The sequence below is a fragment of the Nipponia nippon genome, unplaced genomic scaffold (genome assembly GCF_047370975.1).
Source record: "Nipponia nippon isolate SJK-2023a ecotype South Korea unplaced genomic scaffold, ASM4737097v1 scaffold_3, whole genome shotgun sequence".
Lineage (NCBI taxonomy): Eukaryota > Metazoa > Chordata > Aves > Pelecaniformes > Threskiornithidae > Nipponia > Nipponia nippon.
Window position 1 is genome coordinate 12,406,167 of NW_028262347.1, and position 24,999 is coordinate 12,431,165.

At 39.8% G+C, this 24,999-nt stretch overlaps 1 protein-coding gene across 1 annotated transcript in view; it reads left to right on the top strand.

Annotated features, from left to right (window-relative positions):
• SEMA3C (semaphorin 3C) overlaps positions 1–14,283 on the top strand; it is a 125,923-nt gene extending 111,640 nt beyond the window's left edge. Inside the window, exons 15-18 of the mRNA XM_009462915.2 lie at positions 1,052–1,209; positions 5,250–5,317; positions 8,279–8,409; positions 10,378–14,283. Of these exons, the coding sequence (XP_009461190.1) occupies positions 1,052–1,209; positions 5,250–5,317; positions 8,279–8,409; positions 10,378–10,791 (771 nt within the window). The 3' untranslated portion in view covers positions 10,792–14,283. The remainder of the gene's footprint in view (positions 1–1,051; positions 1,210–5,249; positions 5,318–8,278; positions 8,410–10,377) is intronic.
• The last annotated feature ends 10,716 nt before the right edge of the window (positions 14,284–24,999 follow it).

The window sequence follows — 24,999 nt, forward strand, 5'->3', positions numbered from 1 at the left end:
GTGTAATTTTTTTTGTTGTTTTGTTTGACAAGTAAGGAAAAAAAAGTACTAAAAGAGGAAATTTGTCCTCCCTATTTTTTCTACAAGTCCTAGATAGAGATTTTCCCTTGGAAGTCTGGTTAATGCAAAAAGGCAGTGTTGGGGCTGTTGGGTCCATGGTGCAAATGTGCGTGTTTGTTTATTAGTAATAACAATGACAATAAGAATGATGAAAACAACTGAGAGGATTTCTGCTTAAATGTTAAACACCAAAACTAAAAATATGTATTTCATGATTTTGCAAGCAACAATATTTTTGCAAGCTCAATATTTTACAAAACTACTAATAAGTAAACGTTACTCACTAAATTGAATTGAGTGTAATTTTTTAGTTTTCTGACAAAAAGATCAGGGGAGTTTCAAGGTTTTTGTTCAATATTAATTTATATTTTAAGAATAATTGATTAATTGTTTCTGAGTAAAGCAGTCATTTTGGCCCAGATTTTGGTGATGACCTATTCACTTTGAACTTCTTTTGCAAAAGCTCTCATTTATTATAAAAATTGTGTTGACTTGTTTTTCCAGGTATATAAAGGCTATCAGAATCTGGCCCTAAGCCTCAACATAATCTCTAGGTTTTATGTCTTGGAAATCTCTGCACTGGAGAATCCAACTAGGAACTCTGTATAATATTTATTAAAGTGACTATATGCAGAGAAAATACTTAGTTCAAAGGCTTGAGCCAATAATCCTCACTGGGTAAGAACCAAATTCTCAAATCTGAGCAATATTAACTCAGTCTGTCTGCCCCAGAACAGAACAATGACACTCAATGTCCAAAAAACTTTAACAATCCCGAATGTTTCCAAGTGTTTTCTAACAGGAAGGTGGAAATATTATAGGCCTGTTCACCTGGGAGATTTCTGTTTATCTTGGCTTTATATATATTAGTGGCTCCCCTCTTGGTCTTGAGTTAATTCCAAAATTAATTGAAAGGTTTTTAGGTGTGTTAGCCGAGTCTCGGGTGAAGCTCCTCCACATCTGAAATAAATCTTTCCATTTCCTTCTACAGCAACAGTTGTATGTGAGCTCAGACGAAGGGGTCACCCAGGTATCCTTGCATCGCTGCCACATCTACGGGACCGCCTGTGCTGACTGCTGTCTTGCCCGAGATCCATACTGCGCCTGGGATGGCAACTCCTGCTCCAGGTTTTATCCCACAGGGAAAAGGTGAGCAGTATTAAGCAGCCCAGTGAAGTCTGCAAGGAAAGAAGGCTTTTGTTCTGCTGTTTAGCCTGGGGTGTTGTAATGTGATGGAGAAGTGGGATATCATTTCTTTCAGGAGCATGTACAAACACCACCTCCCTTCGTAGCTATTGTGCTTGGCATTGTTCATCACCTAGGAGTGTATGCTGCAAGAGTGTATGCTAAAGAGCTTGCCTTTTCATATTTAAAGTCATGGACTGAAAAAAAAACCAAAAAACCCACCACATTCCTAATCATAAATATTAATCCTTCTGTCTCATGAACACAAAATCAGTGAAACATTTGTTCCCTTTGTTTAAATTCAGTTGCTCACTATGGATGTAATTATGATAGCCCTAAATACAGCAAAATATCTCTTGGGCTGTCTGAGGAATAAAGTAATTTATTTTTTTTGTTCCTCATTTACTCCTAAGCATGAAGAATTATTTCCAGGGAAATTTTAGGCAAATGTGATTTCCATGTAATGCCTTCAGATTTGGGGTTTTTGACGTGAGATTTATTAAAGCAGACAGGGAAAGCAATTTCTCTTTAATTTACAACAGAGCTAATAGTCCATCTCATAATTCTTATGCAAAACAGGAGCCTCTTTCCTCCTCCCAAGGGAGATATTTAATAGCAGGAGGCTGTAGTGAGCTCTTGTATTGCTAAGATTTCACTTCATATACAAACAAAGCTACAGAATACACAATGAGGTATTACTGCAGAGGAGACAAACCTTCTAGATGTATGCCAAAGCTTTACCTACTATGATGGAGTCATAGAATAGAATCATAGAATCATTAAGGTTGGAAAAGACCCTTAAGATAATCAAGATCATCAAGTCCAACCGTTAACCTAGCACTGCCAAGTCCACCGCTGAACCATGTCCTCAAGCACCACGTCTACCCGTCTTTTAAATACCTCCAGGGATGGAGACTAATATCCAACCTAAACTTCCCCTGGCACAGCTTGAGGCCGTTTCCTCTCATCCTATCCCTTGTTACTAGGGAGAAGAGACTGAGCCCCACCTTGCTACAACCTCCTTTCAGGTATTTATACAGAGCAAGAAGGTCTCCCCTCAGCCTCCTCTTCTCCAGACTAAACAACCCCAGCTCCCTCAGCTGCTCCTCATAAGACTTGTGCTCTAGACCCTTCACCAACTTCGTTGCCCTCCTCTGGACACGCTCCAGCACCTCGATGTCCTTCTTGTAGTGAGGGGCCCAAAACCAAACACAGTACTCGAGGTGCGGCCTCACCAATGCTGAGTACAGGGGCACTATCACCTCCCTGGTCCTGCTGACCACACTGTTTCTGATACAAGCCAGGATGCTGCTGGCCCTCTTGGCCACCTGAGCACACTGCTGGCTCATGTTCAGGCGGCTGTCAACCAACACCTCCAGGTCCTTTTCTGCCAGACAGCTCTCCAGCCACACCTCCCCAAGCCTGTAGCATTGCGTGGGGTTGTTGTGACCCAAGTGCAGGACCCGGCACTGAGCCTTGTTGAATCTCATAGAGTTGGTCCCGGCCCAACGATCCAGCCTGTCCAGGTCCCTCTGCAGGGCCTTCCTACCCTCCAGCAGATCAACACTCCTGCCCAACTTGGTGTCATCTGCAAACTTACTGAGGGTGCACTCAATCCCCTCATCCAGATCATCAATGAAGATGTGGAACGGGACCGGCCCCAATACTGAGCCCTGGGGAACACCGCTTGTGACAGGCCACCAACTGGATTTGACTCCATTCACCACCACTCTCTGGGCTCGGCCGTCCAGCCAGTTTTTAACCCCACGCAGAGTGCCCTATGTGCCACTGTGCTTACTCCCTGCACCTGAGCTGCAGATGCAGAAGACCAGATACAGTTAATGGGCTTCACTCCCTTACCTACATGGAGGGAAACAGTAGACAGAAACAGGCAAAGCTTGGCTCTGCTCCAGTGACCCAACCAGCTGATGGCAGTGTCATCCCCTGGGATTAAAGACAATTACTTTTGTTATTGCAAAATTTTCTTGATTCATTTCTTATTTCAGATTAAAAGGTAAAGGCCAACCTGGCCATGTAGCAATTGGTAAAGTACCTGGGGTTTTTACTGCTTTCACTCAGTATATTCAGCCTCCAGTCTGCAAACAGTTTTCTTCCATGGAACAAAGGTCAGAAAATGGGGGAGAGGAAAGAAAAGAAAAATCCATGGGTCTCAGGCCACCTAACTCCTACACTAACATAGTTGCTGAAAGAGATAATGAGCAGTCAGGTATACACAGTCTGTGCAATTTCCAGTGGATTCCTTGCCATCCCCATTATATACTCCCAGGGTTATTTCCACTGGGGCTTGCTCTTATGCTGACATTTTGTTTGCAGTTTGCTTTTTATATCAAATCAAAATAAACACCTAAAATTGTATGGAAAAAAACCTGTTTTTCATATGTGAAGGAAATGAGTTGTCCCTTTATCTAACAAGAGAGATTATGAAGGAGAAAACACTGGTAATTAAAGCCAAATCCCATCGTCTAGACAGTAGTATCTGCTGGACACATTTCCTATTTGCTTCTTTTGACACTTCTGTCTCCCATGGATTACTGCAGTTCTTCATCCAACATTGATTTACCTCAAAACACCTGACAGTATTATCTTTATTTTCTAACCACCACCTTCTCAGCCTTTTTTTTATAAATATCAAACTGTAAGTTTACATTCTCAGAACTGCTTAAGGCAAGCGGCATGCCATTTCTGACAGTGTGGACAGCTCACGGCAGCACAGGAATCCTGAAATTCACTCAGAAATTCTTCATTGTCTCCTTTGACTCACATAGATAGTTCACAAAGGTTAAGATCCCAAGGCATAAGATGAAATATTTTTGATGGTAAACATCAAAAATATACTTGGAATGTCAGAAATTACTCCTTTGAAACATCACCTTTCAAATGTTTCCTTTTAAAACAATACAGTGAAGGATCAGATGACATAGGATTATAAACACTGTCTCTGGGTGTTTGTGCAGTACCTGGTATAATGTGACCACAGAGGCATCACCCTTCACTCAGAGGTACTGGAGCTCCAGGGGATTTTTATGGTTTCTGATCTCACGAGTCATTAGTGCATGGTTCAGAATACAGCTGTTACATATCCCAGCAGCATCTATTTGCAACCGTCTATCACCATTGTATTTTTTTGTTGAACTCGATAAATATTGAACTAACTTACAGAATATTCAGCAAACAAAATAATATATCTTAAGAATAAAAAATTCAGGTACCAGATTTTCATGCACTGAATTGTGTGAGCTATGACTTCCTAGCTGAGGAGGACTGAAATGCCAGTATTCCCAGTCCCAGTAAGCTCCCTAGCTAGTTTGCTACAGAATCATGATTTTGCATCTGTCATTCAAATAATATAACAAAGTCTCATTTAGAAGTATTCTGAGACTTGGTGAGTTAGGGTATCTTTTGGAAATAGTCACATACAAGTAGAGGACAGAACTGAATCGTAGCTCTCCACCATTCTGGATGAATACTTCAGTCACTCTGCTACCAAGGTGGCTACAGGCACCAAAAGTAAGGTGCCTGCCAAAATTAAGGAGGGAACATGCCCTATATTATAATTTTCTGTTGGTGCATTAGATATGAGCACTGTGACTCTTATGCATCTCATTCTCAGGTGCTTGCCTTTATGAAGAGTTGGAGCTGGGGTTCTGGCTTTGAATTTTAGTCTTGCAACAGTGAACGTGTGTCTGTTTTATGCATCACCTCTAGCCCTTCCATCTCTATACCTCCATTGCAAAACTACTTTACCTACCAAGAGTACAACCACTTTATAAACCTCAGGAAACAGATTATTCACTTAAACAGTATCTTCACTCTAGGAAGCTTGCCAAGAATAAAGCACACTCACAGTAGGTCATGAACAGTTGATCTAAGTAAACCTAACAGTTGATCTAGTAAAAAAAAAAACCAAACCCACAAATAAAAAAAGTGTTTATTTGCAGTGTAGCTATCTTGGAATGACATTTTGTTTTTACAAAATATTTCAGGAGGAGTCGTAGGCAAGACGTGAGACATGGAAACCCTCTGACTCAGTGCCGAGGTTTCAACCTGAAAGGTACTATAATTTAGAGATCCTCATGCTATATAAAGAATGCATGGCTTTCCTTTATGTGATTCATCATAACTCACATTATCTGTGTGGTTTACTGCTAAAGCATAATTATTTTCCAAGTCTGAGTTTTGTTTTGATTTGATTTTAACATCTTTCCTTGCAATTTTGTGAAACATGAAATACATAGTTCAGCATACATGAAATGGGAAGCTGACAGTGTTAACTAGAAACAGGTACAGTTAATTTGAGGGCTGTTCTACTTCTAAATCCGTTCAGTCCTTATTAATTCCTCTTCATGCATTTAAGTCTTGGACCTCAGAATTATTGTGCGTATTTGAGGCCATATTGTGTTTTGGAGCACATCTTTCAGCAAACAGCAGGTGCTCAACCTGTCTTGTGAGTTATGATTATTTCTTTCTCCGTTTACACAGGAAAATAAACCATTCCAAATCTCTTTACAAAGTCCCTTATTTCCACCTGTGCAACTGTTTAGTCAGCCTGGCATGGTGCAGGAGGACAGGGGAGCCAATGCTCTGCCCTCCCAGCTACCACTTTCTCCAGATTGATGGACACTAGTGAAATATTACCATAGAAAGAGTAGACACATACATAAAGGCAGCTTAATCATCCTCAACCCCACGCATGTCTGAGTGAGGCTGTGGCAATGTATGCCATCAAACCAAGGACAGACATTAGAGAATTATGCTCCTTTCACCTCTGTTTCTGAGCCTGCATTTTGAAGTGCATTCTGATCTGTACTACCTGGAGACCTAATAATAGACCTGATTGTAAATTTTTTATTGAATTTTTTCAGTAAAAGAACAATGCTTTAAGAGTTACATGTGAAATGTTCAGTTAATAATAATTCCACTGAAATGGTCTCTGCTGAGTCTTGGAAGAATCTCCTGGATCAAAACAAACCACAACAGTCAGTTGGGTGTAGATCCCTCAGCCCAAATGTGGCTAATCCTGCTCTAGCTGCCAATCTACAGCGCCAGGGGGTCTTTCCCCATGACTCATTATTAGGTCATTTATATGAAGCTGAAGAGCTTGAACAGGTAATTACAAAAGATGACCCCACCATTAGAGTATGCACCTGAACTCTGAGAGATCAATATTAAAGCTTAGGCTCTGAATTATGAAGTAACTTGAGCTGCGTGTCCTACCTTGCAGGCATGCACTGTGACCACCCACCTGTTGTCTGTCCCAAGGGTGGGTGTCTCCTCTTTCGATGTGGAAAATGTGAGAATGTCAACTGTCTGCTTTCTGGGCTGAGGGGAAACAAATGTTTAAACCTTGACAGTCTTGTGAAACAGGTTTCTTGTTTTCCAACCATTTTTTTTAATGTGGATATATTTATAGGTTTATGTATTTTAGCAACTTTGAAGGATGTTTTGGTGAGAGCAGTGGGATATAGCATAGATAGATGGCAGTTGTTTCCCCCATGGAAAAAAAGATAAAAAGAAACAGCAACTTAGACTCTTTCAAAATATAATTAAAGCCATTTATAGCAAAACTACTATGTTTGGGGAAAAAATGAAATCTACCTAAAGGACAAAATAGAAGAGAGTCAGGCAATAGAAAGAAATCTTCCAAGTTCATAGGGAACCATAATCTTGAAACAAAGTCTTTAAACATGATAGGTTGCATGCCTTAGAGCTCTCAGCATGTATAAACTCAAAATCTTTGGCATATTGCAATTTTTAAATTAATTAATTAAATTAATTCCAGTGTACATAAAACTAAAAATGTGTTACAGCTCAGATTCCCACTGTTCCACAGCTATAGATAGGTCAGCCCACAGATAAGCTCTTTCCTAACTTATGGTCTTTGAGTGCAAAATATTTGCATGTTTTTCTCCTAAAAGTTAAAATTGATTTTGGTACAACCTCATAAATGTGCTAAAAACTTTGAAGGACTAAAACCAAGCAAAGTCCTCTCCTTCCTGTAGTAGAATAGATTCCAATTTCACATATCAGTTGATGAAAGAAGCTGAAAAGAATAGGAGATAGAGTCTGAGGAAAACCAGTCTTAGGACTGTGCAAAAACAGAGTCTGATTTTAGACATGTCGACCTCTAGGTATTTGCATTTCTCATACTATTTTGTATACATTGTTCCTTTTTAACCAAAAAAAAGTGTTTTATGTACGATGTAAGCTTTTAAACCTGGAAGTGTATTGTTTTCAGGACAAATATTATGATTTGGGCCAAGCAATGAGCATCTAAAAGTTCCTATCGGTAGCTGCCAATTGTTCATCTATCAAGACTATAAAGGGGCGCAACAAGTCTAAGCGATGACATATGCTCAGCACTTGCCCAGGTGTTGCTGGAGTGCTATAAATCTGTCCTGCTCTTTGTTGCTGGCCTGTATACGTATTCATTGCCTTTCAGATTTAGAGCCAAATCCTTTCCTGGCTTTGTAAGAGCAGCAGAGGAGTGGGAGCCTCGTCTGCCCTCTCTCGCCTCCCTGTGATACTGCACGCAGCTGGAGTAGCGAGAGTCTTCTTTAGGGCACACTGCTGTATTTTGAGTCATACAACCATATTCCCCCAACTTGTAAACTGTGAAGTGTGAAGAAATATATTAGATGCTTCATTCTCCTTTGGCTAGTTCTAGACAGGTGTTCTTGTAGCAGTAGAGAATGAGACAATTTCAGGGAACAATATCCCTGAGCTCAGTTATCCCATCAGCAGAGCTTACCAGCCCACAGGTAACCTACTTTCTCGGAACAGAGGTGTCAGATTGAAAACACTGGTATTTGGAACGGGATGTGCTTCTTCACATTTAATTTAATTTCTTTGAAAATTTTGTGTGCTAAATTACTTATTATTGGCCAATATCAGGATTGGATATATTTCATTTTACCTTTATTGCGAACATTTTACCTGTATTGCAAACAGTTACTTGCTTTCTATATCAAGTCACCATTCACAGTAGCCTGACATGATTTCTTTTTCTTTCTAGCATACAGAAACGCTGCAGAAATAGTTCAGTATGGAGTAAAAAACAACACTACCTTTCTCGAATGCACGCCCAAATCTCCTCAGGCTTCTATTAAATGGCTGCTACAGAAAGACAATGACAGGAGGAAAGAGGTGAGTAATGTGAGCAGTAGCTCTGGAAGGGACCTCAGTCAACATCTCATCCGTCCCCCCGGGGCCAAGGCGAGGGAGGGTTTGTGTTTTCATCAGGCAGTCTGGCTACAGCGAAGCTGGAGAATTTGTGTGGATGCAGGACAGTGACCAGCACTTTACTCATATAAATAAGGGCAGACTCTTCAGTATAGCTGGGACTTCACTCCTTAGCCCCAATGATTTCTATCGGACTAGAACAGCTATCAGAAAATTCCTGGCAGCCCCTAAAGTCAGGGAACTAGTTAATGAATTTTTCCTTCACACCTTACTAATTGCAAACTAAAGGTTTGCAGCACTCAGGACTTCTTATTGATCTAAGGAAATCATCATAACAGCAATAACCTGTATAAAGTTCAGGAAGAAGTCAGCATGCAGCAGCCCTTCTGTGCTATTGAAGAGATAAAAGGCAAAAGTGGGAGAAATGTGAAAGGTTTCTTTAGCAAGAAACTAGTCCAGGCTAAGAACGCGTATTGACAAAAGCATTTCCCCACCATGGTGCAATCACATTTTCCATTACTGCACTTTCTAAGGCTCTCAAGTTTCAGCACTGTAATACACAGTATGATTGTTTATGGGGAATGTTTCTTCCTAAGTAATATAAAAGGGGAAAAAATGAATTTCAAATCCAAGGCGGTTACTATGTGAACAAAAAGGAACATCTTTCGAAAGGAAATATTAAGTAATATGGTGTCTGTTGATAGATTATGAATACTGAAGAGCATTATTCTCATATCAGGCCATTTTCCAAAATCAGAGAGAACTTACAAGCCTTTCACTGTCTTTCATGCTGTTTTTCTCATGTACTCTTCAAAGACTCAAGCCATGTCCTGGCAATCTAGGTGCAGTTATTTAACCCTTTGCTTCAGCAGAACATCTCCCTTTTTTGTTCTTATGTTCAATAAATGTATTAGAATCAATGCAGTTTTAAAGAACAACAAACAAACTAAAGGAATCAAAGGGTTAATTACATTTCCAGCTCTCAGATTTCTGAAAATCTTACCTCCACAATGTCTACAAAAGTTTACAATAATAGAATAGCATAATAAATAAATGAATTCCCAAGAGACTCAGACATAACACAAAGTGCAGTGGCAAAATAGAAAAATCATTCATAAAAATACCAGCACGGGTATTCTTTCATAATGGGTTAAATTAGCGATTTTTACTCCACAGCTGATATGCAAAGGGACATGTGCACAGTCATTTATAATCAGATGATAATTCAACAAGCTGTGGTAACTTGTTTCCTTCGGATGATATGACCATCTCCTGGGACTGTCCAGAGTCTGAAGCCAGAAAGGAAACAGGAGAGCAGAAAAATTGCTCTTGCTTTCCAATGAGCCAAGTCCAGCTGAGGCCACTGTGATGAAAACTTTCATACCAGGCTATAGACTCTGCCGTGCAGACAGAGTTCTTCAGAAGTTAGCCCCAGGAACCGGCTTAAAGTCAAAATACTTAACTAGAAGCCACCTTGTGTTCAATGACAGATCAACCCCCAATTCCACACCTTTCTTCCATCAAGTCTCAGCAGCAATCTGTGATGCTGGAAGAGACATTCTCGGGGGTGTAACCCTGGCAAATAAAAGTTAATTTCCTCAGCTCTGCTATTTGAACATTATAAAAATTCTTCTTTCATACAGTGTCCAGATTTTCATCTTTGTCTTCATCCTGATCAAATCTATTGTAACATAACAAATAAAAATATTGAAGTCATTTTCTTTAGTGACACTTACCTGCCTTGAGGTAAGTACTCTCCTAATAGTAGCAGTAACAGTGGTCTCAGGGAGATGTGATAAAGCAAAATATAGTACCTTTAAGAAACCCTTTAAGAAAGAAGGAGGTGTTTGAAGGGAGACTTACCAAAAGGTCCAATACTGTGTTGTCCCGTAACATTCCCTAAAAATTTCCTTCTGTCTTTTTGCCCTTTAGGTCAAGCTGAATGAGAGGATCATAGCTACTGAGCAAGGACTCCTCATTCGCTCTGTCCAAGACAGCGACCGGGGGCTTTACCACTGCATCGCAACAGAGAACAGCTTCAAGCAGACCTTAGCAAAGATCAATTTCAAAGTGTTGGATTCAGAGATGGTGGCCTTCATGACTGACAAGTGGTCCCCTTGGACCTGGGCCAGCTCGGTGCGAGCGCTGCAGTTCCACCCAAAGGACTTTGTGGGAGCTTTCAGCCACTCAGAAATGCAGATGATTAACCAGTACTGCAAAGACAGTAGACAGCTAGGTCAGCAAAGGGAAGAATCCCAGAAGATGAGAGGGGACTACAGCAAGCTAAAGGCCCTTATCAATAGCAGAAAAAGTAGAAATAGAAGGAATCAATTACCTGGATCTTAATTTTATTTTGTAGTAATAGATATCTTTGTCCTTACTGTAGGGGGCTTATATTTGTCTATTGAGAACAAATTTGAGCAAATCTGATGAAAAATTAAATGAAAATCCAAAAAGCCTCAGAAAAGATCCTCCTCCCAATAAAATGCAGTGTAACTTAACTAAAGAAAATAATGCAGAGCATTTTCTTTCCTAGATTCGTACTGACACTAGGTTGGGCTCTGTCCTAGAAGCAGAACTAAGTATTCATCTTAAACCAGATTCATATTTAACATCTCAGTATTTAATTAGAATAGAAATTTTTACAAAATCAGTGCATTATCTTGCAACTCTGGAACTGTACCAACCAGACTGGCGGTGAAAGAATCTGGGTTAAGATGCATGCTCAAAGTAGGATGGTACTAAGATTTCCTTGCACTGCATTTAAGAACATGAGTTTCTTCTTGTTTACTGTTCAATATTGGGTTTACAGCTTTCACTCATTGTTCAAATCATGTGAATGCATGCTGATAGGAAGCAAGTAAAGTATAGTAGAAATGTTTCATTCATTCAGAGGTCAAATGAAGGAACGAGTAGAAGAAAAACAAAAAAAAAGATTATACTTTATCAGAAGAAACACTGATTATTGTGCATAGTATGAGTTGTAATAAATTCATGAGTTCTGGAATGTAACTTAAAATATCTCTGCTCATATTAATTTTTATTAAAATAGAGTGTCCTATAACACTACATAGCTTTATAAGTGGCACAAAGCTAACATGAGAATGTTCGTTATACATACAATTTTGAAAAACACCTAAGTGACTTAGGTATTTTAGCTATTTTTCAAAGAATTACACTCCAATTTTTTTCAAAGGACAGAATGTGGGTATACTGTATAGTGTTTACCCAGAAATGAAAAACATAGATTATCTTTAATCTGTTCCATGATTAAATTGGATATGGTCTGCAATGCGGAAACAAGTCATGAGTGTCTCTGAAAATGTTAAAACATGTTTTTTTTCAACCATTTTCTCAAAGTTAGAAATATTTTAACTAGAATTTTTAAATTAAACCATTTCCATTTTCCAGTCTTTGCACCCTTTTTCTTTTCAGTGTTATTTTGACAATTTCCTCTTATTTTCAGTTTTCTGCTGAAAACAAGATCAGAAAAAGAAAAGAAAAAAAAAGAATGAGGGAAAAATAAAACTGAAAAATGGGTTTGGGTCAAAAACCAAAAAGTTTAACAACTTGAGAGGCATGTTTAAACAGAAATATTTTTGTTCAAGAAGCAGCTGTCAGGTCTAATGAGGTATGTTTAGTTGAAAATTGGGTAAATGTGCATCAAGCCATCCTGGGAAAAGCTATCACTTTTTTGGGGGGCAACACTAATGCCAAAAAATAGCGACAAATCTTCCTCATTTTACTATGTAAGAGTGTTCTGGAAGCCACTGAGTCTGTTCAAAGGTGATAGATAATAGGGTTTAAAAATGTATGAGTACCTTAGATAAAATGTGGTTTATTCCATGATATTTTATGATAGTATACAAAAATATAAACTAATGTTCAGCTCAAAATTGAGCTATGTTCAGCTCAAAAAAAAAAAAAAAGAAGATAAATTTCTGGAAAAATATTTGAGTGAAAATCATTTCTGAACCCAGAGAAGATATGAAAAAATATTTTTTAAAAGTTGTTAGTCCCAGCTAGTAACAGATGGATACTGTATTTTAAAATATAGTTTTAAACATTTTAATGGGTCTTTGTTGAAACTCTTTGGGCATTAGTTTGATTCTGCTTCTATTAGAATACTCTGGGAGTAACTCTACAGGGCGTAGGAAAACACCTCTGGGTTTGTGCCAGTGTGAATTAAGATCCAGTGCAATGGATGTAACTCTGGTATTTACTGGTATCAGTTAGATGTGTCACTTTATCAACACCTGATCCAGAATAGCTGGGAAATGGGCCCTGATTGATCAATCCACTTAAACACTGTCTCTAAGTCCCTTTGACATTGGTGGGAGCTCTTTGAATCTAATTTGTGTGCTTACTGCTTGCTTCAAAGAGGATGTCCATACCAGCCTGCTCATATATTAAGTGCTTTCCTTAATCAAGGCCTAAATGCACATTTCTGCAATATATAGCCACTGGTATCTAAGGTTCTTCTTATGGAAACCATTGAGAAACTTTCTCTTTGACTTCAGTGAGCTTGGATCTGGCCCCAAGAGCAGGCAAAGCAGACCCTGGAGAAAAAAAAAAAAGGAAAATGAGATGGGTAAGGGAAAATAAGATTTTTTTTTTTCTCCCAGCTGACTTTCGGTGCAGCAAACTACTTTATTTTTCTGAGGATGACTGACTTCTGAAGTGTGTAAGTGACAAACCAAAAATTGAGTGCCACAGAATGAAACTACCTCCTGGAATGACATTAGTGCATATACTCTGTATGCTGCCATGCCCTTCCTATTTCCCCAGTAGATCCACTGCAGAGTTAGTGTGATATTAATGTCTATTGTGATGATCATAATTGCTTCCAGATGGAATACAGTGATTAATAGGTATTTAAGGGTACAATTTACAATTTAAGTGGTTAGGTACAGCGATATTTTAACAGGCCCCCATTAGGCCTCAGAAATTATAGTTACACTGTTTTCTAATAGTATATTGGCAATAAGGGATTCCGTTAAAACAATCAGCATAGCTTAGAGTTTCATATGATTATAAAATAATATTTTTAAAGCTGCTTCATATACCATTATTATGGTATGACTGTTTAAGGGATTATACTTAAACTAACATTTTTCCTGCTGCATGAAAACTTCAGCATATATAGAATAAGCTTCTGTCAGTGCATAACCGGTCCAAGCTTCCATGCTTTAGCAGCCTTCCCCCGTGTATAGAGTAGTCAGGAGCCAGATGCCCAGCTGGTATAAACTAATGTAACTTCCTTGCTCCCCATTTAGCTACTGTGGTTTATACCAGCTGAGGGTTTGGCCCTAAATGTACAGAATAGACAAACTGCAATTTTTATTTGTTTAAAGTAGCCCCTCTACTGTAGGTAACACCAAAACTTAAGACTGTAATATTGTTTGTGCTATTTAATACTTCCTATTTTGAGGATTACTAAATAATGTATATAATTTTATTCCTTAAAAAATACAAAAGCAAAATGACTTCTAGGCATAATTTCACCAAATGTAAAGATATGTTCTCTGCTAAGAACCTCACCGTGTACTGATATTTTTGGGCTATTTTTATTTTGTGTAGTTTGTAAAGTTTGCTGAAATCCTGACCTAACAATGTGTTCTTTGCAATTGTTGTTACTGTAGATATGCGTGTTTTATTAAGAAAAACTTGTTTTTAAAAGTGTAGGTATGTTCCTAGCATGATGAAACTGTCATTACAGTGAATATGCATTATATAGTGTGTAAGAAAGAACAAAATGTAGTTTAACATGTGCTATTTAATTGAATATCTAAAATACTATTTGCCTGACAAAATAAAGTGTGTTGCAACAACTTAAAATTTTGTTGTTTTCCCCTTTGTAGGTGTGTGTTAAAAATAAGGACCTTTTTTTTTATTTGAAAAGCAATCCCATAGACTTTCTTAAACAAGTCCAAGAAAATACTTGCACCGTCAGGTATTACAGCTGCTCAGTTCTGAGCCCTGCTTCGTGCTGAACACTCAGTCACAGAGATTTGGAGGAGTACACGAAGAGTCAGAGATTAATTCTTTCAGAAATGACCCCATGTAAAGACCCTGCATATAAACAGGTTAACATTTATTTATTATTATTATTATGTAAATAATAAATTATTTATTATTATGTAAATAAAGAAAAAAAGAAAAAAAGAAAAACTGGTTTTCTACTAGAAGTATGAAGTCAACCAGAAATGTCCAACTTCTTTAAAAAAGGGGAGTGAAGCATAAATGCTTTCTGCTTTTATTTCACTGGGGGTGGGGGGGGAAACAAACAGAAAAAAACCCCAAACAAACAAAAAAACAAGCGCATTCTGTGAAATTCTGCAGATGAAACAAATTCTGTTGTTCAGCTTTTTTTCAGCTGGGACTCTAGGCATTCTCCAAGCCGCTCTGCGGGGGAGGCAGGCTGGTGGGGCTGCGCCACAGGGAGCCGCAGCTCTCTCCCATTTCCTGGCTTGTCCTTGGAGTGAAATAACCTGCCCGACACCTACAGTATGCTCCTTTCTCCTGCATCTATCATCCAAGCAGTGTTAATATTGCTCTTCTTATCGTCTGTTTTTCCAGATGGCTTTAACAAGAAAGCATAGGGCCTCCTCAGTTCTTTGGGATAATAATTAAAAATTAAAAGTCACAAACACTGACCTTCACAACAAGGTTCTGGATCGTTAAACCCAGATTTTGATTTCCCAGATAGATAGGTTCCTGCAAGGCTTTATGAGGTGTGAGTGGATAAGATTACCTCACTCCAGGATTTCCGTACTGGCTGGTTCCTAGATGTGCTGACACTGGATAGTTACCTGCTCAGCACTCAGGCCAGTTTGGGTCATAAGTTGAGGTTTCAAACACTCCCACGTGCTGTAGGAAATGTCTGGATTAAGCTCCAAAAAAGCTGGGCATTTACAGAGTTTTACACTCTGAAAAACCTTTCCCAGATCTGATCCTCTGTCTTTAAATCCTGCTCAGTTGTCTTTTACTGATCTTCTCCTCCTTGTCTTTTTTCCCCCCTCCTGCAGGGTTACAGCATGGTTCAACACTTATTGCTTTGATTCCTTAGCTCTGAGCAGCAGCAAAGCAAGACACGGGACTTCCTCAGGACATCAGATGTGAGATCTTCAAAGATCTGAGCTTTCTCCTTTGTCTTTCATATGTCTGTTGGATTTTTTTTTTTTTTCTATCTGGGAGCTACTGCTTTTTCTAAGGTCTCTCTTCAAGTGAAAGCAGGACGCAAAACCCACACACTTACACAGCCTGTTGCAATGCATGTGCCCATGCAGGATCCCTACAGGACAGAGCAGTGTCAAGTGCAGCCTCCTCTTTGCAGCCACAGAAACCCAGAGGGGACCAGCGAAAAACGTTGCCTGCACAGGAGGCACCGCTAGCAACGAGGTGGCTCCCAATGCTACACGATGATTGTTGCCTCTGGAATTAATTGTTACCTCCAGAATTAAGTCAGCATCTGTAATTCTGTGGGGCAGGCCATAAATGCAGGTTGAGGCATTGTGGCTTTTGCCTAAAGCAATGGACTAGGTCTCAGAAGACCAGTACTTCTTTATCCTTTACACTGCAGCTGGCTTTCTAAGCCCTTCTCATGCACCCCAAGGTGGTCTGGGGAGAAGTGACTTCATGTGGTATGAGCCCAAGTAAAACTACACACAGATACTCACCAGTAGGTTCCAGACAGATACGTGCATACATACAACTACCTGCATACTGAGGAACTTTTCTTTTCACACAGTGTTTGCTGATGCATTTAGCTTCCTTTAACATTAGTGTATGTCCTTTTCCTGTTTCAACATGGGCAGAATCAGACCTCAGGGTCCCAAGACATCAATAGCTTGTGAGTAGAGCAGTTAGTTACCATCTCTGAGAGCATTTTAAAAGACAAGTAATTGGTCGACAAAAGCCCTTTCTTCTAATCACTCCCCTTTCTAACTTACCTTCTTCTGCACTATCTCAACAAGAATTTCCTTTTAGCATCAGGAGACTAGCACAGTGTAAGAAATAAAAAATGTGCTGTCATTTAACATGTCTAATCTAAAGTAAAGACTGAGGTTTAAAGATGCTTTGGCATTCTGAACACTCCAAGAGGCAAATTCAACACAGCTGGCTCAGCAGTCAACAAATAATTACTTTACACTGATAGACTGTCCAGTATCCCAGGACTCATTATTGGATTCTATATACAGCTTTACAGAGCAAACAGCATTCACGCATTCTTAGCGTTGTATCAGCTTCATTACTCCTGATTTGAATGCCAGCCTTATAAACAAACCTTAATGTTTGCTGAGCTCCACATTCAAGGCAGTTCAGGCCAAGGGATTTCAAAATATGCAGCATTTTAAAAAGCCCTAAAACTTTTTCAAAGGATTTTTAAAAAAGCAAATAAAAAATGTCCAGTATTGTTGTCTGTGGGAAATGAGAGTCAATAAGAAAAACTGTTTTCTAGCTGAGCAACTTGTACAGCAACATGTAGCATCGGGAAAGAGTAAGCAAAAATACATTTACCTAAACTTAGGTTCACAACTCTTGGATAGCTGTTGTTCCTTGGCTCTTTGCAGTAGTTCTTTTTCCAGTATCTACTCTCTCTGTCTCCATTTCAAAGGTCCTTAAGAAACATAGGGTTTATACTTGCTTTCAAGTTGACATCTTAGGAAGTGATGTCCAGGGCATCCTTTCAGGCCTTTTGTCTAATAAGACCTCAGTAAAAATAGTATTACATATAGTATTATCTATGCTATCTGCCTAAATCATTTCAGCAATTGATACCATATTTGGAAAAAAACTTACAATGTTTTTAAGACTTTACTCTAAATGACAGACAGAGAGGAACAGGACCCCAGAAAAAAAAAAGAGCAATGCAACATGCTATGGTCCTTACATGAACACTGTGAACATTGACTTGCTACGGCGTGTTGTTATATGATGGAAAAATATGATTCTTTCAGCCTTGAAGGTCCAATTCTCCCAAAAGTCAAAGTTCACCAAGGTTTATGTCCTTTCACTGCTCACAACAAGGATTCAGTTGGACCCTTTCAAGAGCTTTTATGCCCCCTCAATTTTGTTAAAAATGCAACCATTTCCTCTTTCAGAAGCTCTTCTTCCCTTAGGGTTCTACTCCTCCTTTTCTGTATGGACTCTTCTTTATTCCCTTTCCTTTTCTCAGCTGAACTCAGGCTAGTACTCCCAGAGGGGCTACTTCAATTGAGCTGTTTTAATTACAAACCCCGTTCACTCCAATTCCCTGAAATATATTACCTATTATAATCTTCAAAAGATGCCGCACATTACTGCCTTCATCAAGCTTGTCTGCTTTGTAGTGTCAGTTAACAAACAAAATATAAAGACGTACCTCCAAGATGTTTGCAGCCTTTTGACCTTAAGAACAAACATCAGAACCAGACTGCTTAGTTGAATGTCTATGTTCACACTCAAACGACATTTGGGTAATGTTTTGTTCTGTTTTTTTCAGCACTATATTCATATTGCAGACTATTCTTTATTTCATGCCTGACAATACAAGTACCCTAGCTCCTAGTTGAGGAACTTGAGATAAAGGATGGAGAGAAAAAATATCAGTAGATTATATTATACAAATCTATTTGACAGACTGCCAGTGACAAATACATTCAGTTAAATTACCTGTAGGAGAAATTATTCTGTAACTCAGAAAGATCAATAATCAAAAGAATTAGTCCAAGCTATCCAAAACCATGAGCACAATAAAATGTTGCTAAGACTGATTTCTTTGGGGGGGAAAGATCAAAGGCCTTTGCCATGGAAGACAAAGATCACCTTTATTATCACAGCAACAAATCCAAATGCCTCCTTCACATATATGGGACAAAAGGAACTCACAAGATTTTTTCTTTTCCAAGATTTCTAAGGATTAGAAAGATTTATGATATTTACCTATATATGGATTTGTCCTATGTATGGATCTGTCCCATGCTGTGTCCTCCACCTAGTGATGTCTGGAGCTGTCTATTAGGAAAGGGTTAAAGCAGAGAATAACACGCCTGGTGGATTACCCAGGGCTCCAGAAGTAGGGAATAATGTTTGCTGCCATTTGGTAACCACCTGGCCCTCTGGAGCATGCTAGTCGTCTCCCGGCACGGGTGCTGTTGTGGTGCAGTACACACTGGCCAAGGAGCCCTAAATGGAGTTAGAGATGGTTCATTTTCTAGTGTTCCTGGAGATCAGTTAGAGATTAACAAAGAAAAAATTGCCTTGCTAGTTTATTCATTCCTGTCAAGAAGGTAAGCTGTTATTTTGAAAGGAGCTAACGACACGATGGCGAAAACCATATAAGCTGAACAGAAACTTCCCCTGCATCCTTCAGCCAACTGTAAAGTCAGCCAGCAGAAATCTTGGAAATGGTACAAGTCTTCCTGCATTGAGAGCACTCAGGTTTGGATGCCAAGAATAAATCTCACTGTGGGGGAAACCTCTGAAGTAACTGCTGTTGACTGAGCTGTTACTGGCTGTGAAGGCAGAGCTGAGTGTGGCAGACAGTGTCATGCCATACCAGATGCTGCATCCCCCCGGCCCCATTTACACCACATTTTGCCTTACTTGTCAGTGTGGGAAGAGGAGGAGATGTTGCAGTTCCCCCTCCTTTGCCTCAGACTGGCAACTCTGGGCCTCTCCTTTGGTTCATTCCAGCTACTCTGTACTGTCCCAGAAAGCTGAAAGAGTCATAAACACCATTTAACTGGTTGATTAAGTCAGCTCACAGCTGCTTTTCATCACCAGAATTTTGCAAAGCAACCATTGGGTCTAGGCCATTATTTTAAGTTCCTTTACCAGGACAAAGCACTAAGTTGCACAAAGACAGCTTTGGGACTTATTGGCATCCTAAAGAAGGACACAGCACTGGGAAGGTTGGTGCAATGACCAGGAAAGCTCTGATTTGCAAATAATACTTGGTAGTGACTGCTTTCAGCTGTAAGATGGGAGAATAGTTTCTGTAATGCTTTCTGCATGCTGAACACCTGTATTTCACTAAACAAGACAGTCCTTTAGATACATCATACCTTGAACTTGAAATTTAGCTACTGGAAAAGAGCAGGAAATATATAATTTATGAAAGAACCAGAATTCAAGTAAAGACAGTTCATGCTAAAATACCCTGAGTCTTGTGCAATGTCATAAACTTCTTGGCTAACACATGTATCATCTAGCAATTCCCATCCCCAGATCCTAGCAAAGATCCAGCAAATATTTCCTTGAAGACATATTAAATTGCAGCCCAGTCCAAGGTACTCCCTTTCTCGGTTCCTTAAGCCAGGTTCCAAGTGAAAACTCCTACTGATGTTAGTTACTCAGCTTGGATGAGTGAGGGCTGAATAAGACCTGTGGGATTTGGCTTTCTGAGAATCATGCTCAGCCTCCTTTTTCCTGTGTCCAGGGTCTTCTGCATTTGAAATCTTTCTCACCACCTGATCGTGGATGCTCTATATCCTCTCTTCATCAATTCATTCCAAGTGACTGAGAAGAACACTTTATTTTCTGTGTTATTTATTTTAGGTTACTATGGCCGTAGCAACCATATAGAAAGTCAGGCTATTGCAAACACAAAATAATGAGAAATTATTCAGAAGGTATATTTTAAAAAAAAAAATAATCAGAGAAAAATGGGCTCCATAGTATTTAGAAAAAAATCAAAACCAAAATCAGAATTAAATAATCCCCTACAGATTCTGCCATTATGCAGTAAAAGAGAAATTAAAATGCACCCTGCTGTTGATTTTATTTGACAAATCTCAGCCATAACTGTGAAAATTTTATTCTTCTCCATCATCTCCATACCCCAAACCACTCATCCCCAGATAACTGGATTATTTCCTCCACACTGAGTAATAAATAAGATAGCTAACCAGTTTCTTCACTACAAGTTCTATCTTATAGAAAGAAACACGTTTTTTTAGGGGTGGATGCAGCCTTGAACCAAAATGGGAGACGTGCATGACTTTGCAACCCTGGATGTCCTGTAACAGTGCTGTTTAGTCCAGCAACTATACCGACATGGTTAATTGCTGGTTTGATGATATGTGACAGTCAGGGCCTGTTTGCTGACTTGAAGTTGCCTCTGAAGTTGGCTAGATGGTGCTAGAATATGCTTCTGCATTGCATTAACAAGCGTATGGCTCATATTCTCTTTACTGTTGATCAGAGAGTACTTAAAACTTGGTTTTGCCGTGTGCCTCCACACTTAAAAATTGTAAAATGAGCCAGTTCTACAGTCCAGCCCTGGACCAAAAACTATTAACAGTGCCTCATTAACTAAATATTGAGTTGATTTTAAGGATAGAAATTTTTAAAAAAAAAATACATTTTAAGAATCTCTTCCATTGCCATAGAGTACAGCTGCTTGGCAATATACCAGTGCTTTGTATCTCTGAAGGTTTTCTTCCTTGATATAGGAATTTGTACCAGTTGTGCAGTTTAATTTTCCTTGCCGCCACAAATCTTGACCCTTAGTCTCCCTAGCTGTCTTTGCAAGGTGGTTCTGTGTTTTTCTTTGTTTGTTTGTTTGTAACTCACTTGGGTCCGCCAGCTCGAAGAAACATGTGGTGTAATTAATATGGGAGAGCTGCAGAGACAGTTCAGCACAGCCTGAATTTATATTTTCATTTGGCTGGTCAGAAAATTGGTTGCAATTCAAAATGAATATGTCATCCCAGATCTCACACTGTATTCTGTGGACAGCTACACACGCACAGCAACAGCTGAAATGAAAATGTAAGTCTCAGAGGACATTTAACCTCCAATATTTTCAACTTTTCTTATCACCACTGACCTCAAATTGCATACTGGCCTTTTCACAAAGATAAAAAAAAGGACTGAACCACTGAAAAGTGAGTTATAGCAAATAAACTCAATATATACCAATACAGTCCTCATATTCTGTTTGTAAACAAACAGTTTGCTGGTATTTTATAACTAATCTTGGGCAGATGGGTTGGACCTTTGCTGATATGTGCTAGCTGACTGCTGTAAAGCCTGCAGGAGCAGCATGCCTACCACTGTACAGCAACTTGCAGCAACACAAGAAAGGTGATTACAGCTCAGCCATTGTCACGAATGTGGTTGCATGTTTGCAAAATAGCAGTAAGTTCCCTTTTCCCTCCAATCTGAAAACTGAAGAAAAAAAGAGATGTTTTTTTGCAGCCCATGGGCTGGAGAAAACACAAAAGAGAAGAGAACTGATACAGAGAAAACACTTTTCTGTTAAGGTAAATATTGATGCAGCTGTTTATTGCCCTATCTACTGAGAAAAGCAATACCTTTATAAGGTCGAAGGTTTTCAAATAAACATTGACACACTTTCTGGAAGAGTAAGTTTCAAATTATTGCAGAAGGACCTGTCACATGAATGCAGAATTCACTGATTCATTCACGTAGGATTTGCTTATGTCAGTCCTCCTTCTTGAGCAAGAGAGACGCTAAGGAAGTCTCAGGCCACAGCTTTGGGCTGCCCCATGTAGTAGGCATTAGATAGAGGCTCTGGGCTGGATTTTCAGTGCAATGTGTACAAAAGAGAGGTTGCAATGGTCAAAGAGAGCAGAGTGTTGGTTTCTCTGCCAGGTGACAGTCCTGAGCACTGTGTTATTGAGGCTTGTGAGATTTCTTTTTTCCTTTCTTCTCTTTTCCATGCAAAGCCAACCAACCTCAGCAAGAGAGTCTTAGATACCCCTGGCCACGATGCAATGAGGGAGCTAGCCTCAAGTTTGTTGAGAGAAGCAGATTAAAATATCTTCTGGTTGGGGAAGGATTGGCATTTGAGTTAGTCCCATGACCTGGGACTGAAAAGGGAGGAGGGCAGGGGTCTTTCTCTGGGTGTATTTAACTGGGGTTACATACAGTCTGAGAACAACGACAGGCTTATGCTTTGTAATCGGAATAATCTGCTGTGGAAATCCTCAAAACTCCCAAGACCTTAGGTAACCGGTGTGCTCACATATGGGCAGATGAAGCTTAGCTGATTGTGGCCAGGAAATGTCACTTAGGTCAGGTGGGAGTTTTGATTTAGGCATCCAGAGCCAGATGCAACAAACTGCAGAGACAGTTCTCCTGAAGCTAGATCCCATGGCACACAAAGCAACTTGAAAGATTAACTCCGAAATAAAACCCAAAACATTGTCTCTAGTGCTGGGAAGCTCTAAACACACCACATATCAAGGGAGGCACTCATATGAGCTACTTCTTTCAATTCCCTGGTCAAAAGGTTAGAAATAAGCCTTTGTCATTTGTGGCATATCTCATCACAAGCCTTAAGCTTAGCGAAATCAGGACCCACAAGTGCCTCTTCTTGTCCATTAACTGGAAAGAGGGTGTAATGTGCGGATATAATATCTATGGTAAGGACACGTAACACTAGGTGAGATAAGCCTTAGCATAGCTGCCTCCTGGGATGACTGAAGAGCCAGGCATTGCAAGGGAGGAAGAGCAGTGACACCAACACCATGGATCAGCTGAAAGACTTCATACGTGCCAGCTCACTGAGGGGCATGCACTGGGACATGTGCACAGCAACTGCCCTAGGTTCATTCCCCTCTTCCCTTGGCTTTGGGTGAAAGGCAACGTACTCTAACTGAAGAGTATCACCTGCCTCCATATTGCATTGTAACAGCATTTAGAGGCCCCAGGACAGAGCAGCAGTCCTTTGCTCTTGGTCCTGTTCAAATACGTAAGTGATGGCTTCCGTCTAGGTCAGCAAGGCAGATAAGAGGCAGAAGGAGTCACAGGGCAGAATGGTTGAAAGGCTGCAGTGAAGACTGAGTTGCTTGACTCTGGTGGATATACCTGGATGGTCATTGACCTCTCTGTGCTGCTGGGGAGCTGCTCCCAGGAACTGTCTCCTCCACCCTTTCCAGCTTCCAGACCACTACAAGCAGAAGAGATGTACAAGCCTAATATTCTTTCTGACAGTAACTCACACTGCCCAGCACACCTCTATGACCATAGCAACCCACCTGATCCAACTTGATTTTAAATTATCTAATTTAATTGTAGGAAATGGCCTTTGGCCTTATGCTTCTGCTTTTAAATGGATTGCTTCAGCTCCAGTCATTATATTTATGCACGAACCACCCACTTTGATATGGAAATTGTTGCAGCCCAAGGGGATTTCATTAAGTAATTAGAGAGGAGGGCATATAATGTCATTTGCTGTAACTGGATCTACAGAGCCAATCAATAAGTGACCATATGTGCATGAGCCAGGAGCATTTCAATATCCGTAGCATCTCTGTGAAAAAAACAGTGCAAGTGGGAGCTCCTTTATCTGTGACACGATCTTGTGGTCTCAGGCATATTTTCATTGCTTAAAAGAATTGCACAAGCCATGCTGTCATATCAAACTGCACAAAGCAGGCAGATTTATCGTCTGCCTGGAAAAGCATGGCAACCAAAGAGCTTTGCAGTTCCAAGCTGAGGACTTGACAAGCACTGTAAGAATAAAACCTGCTTTATGTCAGAGCTTTCATAATCAGGTCGTGTTTTGCATTTATATTCCAAGTTTACTACTCTTAAAGGTCAGTTTTGTTCTGAGTCTGAAAGAAATTCATGGTATTAAGTGCTAATGCAGCTGTAAATACAGCTTTCTAGCTTTTTTATTTTGTTTTTTTCCTCCTGTTCTGTTGGCTGAAACCCTAAACAGCTGGTGTTTGCTAGATTGCATTCTTAGGGTGAAGAGTTGGTCCTACACACACACAATGTGTTCATTCCTCAGGAATCAAGTGACCACACCAGAGCTAAACAATATGCAAAGCATACAATTTATTTTGGACTATGATTTCTCCAGATGCTGAAAGCTGGTACATTTATTAACTTTCGACTACAAACCACTGATTTTCAGTAGAAAAATGCATACAAGAAAGAGCAAAAACTTACTGGGAGGCATTATTTGGAACTTCACTAAATGCTTGCTGCTTTCATACATTGCGGTTTTCAACACTCAATCTCTGAACACAGAAATGAGACAAAGCAGATGATTTTTTATTTGCAAGAAACCTTTCATTAAGGCAAAATGTTTCGAACCAAGATTGACTGCATTAATGGAAAGATTTCCATTGAATTTGTGGAAGCTGGGGGCTGCCACGTGTTTGAAGGCAGACCAGGTCATCATTTGCAGTAGCTCACTCATGGTTTGCAATCCAAACCTGTACTATTTAAATGGCATCTGTTACAGGCTAGCTTTGGGTTATATTTATCAGTTGCTTTTTTGTTAGGTGGGTATCGGTAGGCCTCATGGTCGATGACCCTGGGATCACATTTTCAGGGCTCTTTACAACCAGAGCAACCTGAGCCTTGGGCCCAAGATGCAGAGGTAGCTGAATAATTGTTATTTAAGACCCACTGAAATTAATAGGAGTCATCGGTGTATGCAGTATTTCAGTGATCAGATCTCTGAACATTTGGGTTTTAAATGCCCTGTATGTGAAGGTTTAAGCTCTGGAAGACAGGACTGCTACCTGAGGGAAGTGCAGGTCTGAGGCCCTCCGGCGACCACCAAGAGCTGGACCGTGGCCTGGAAAA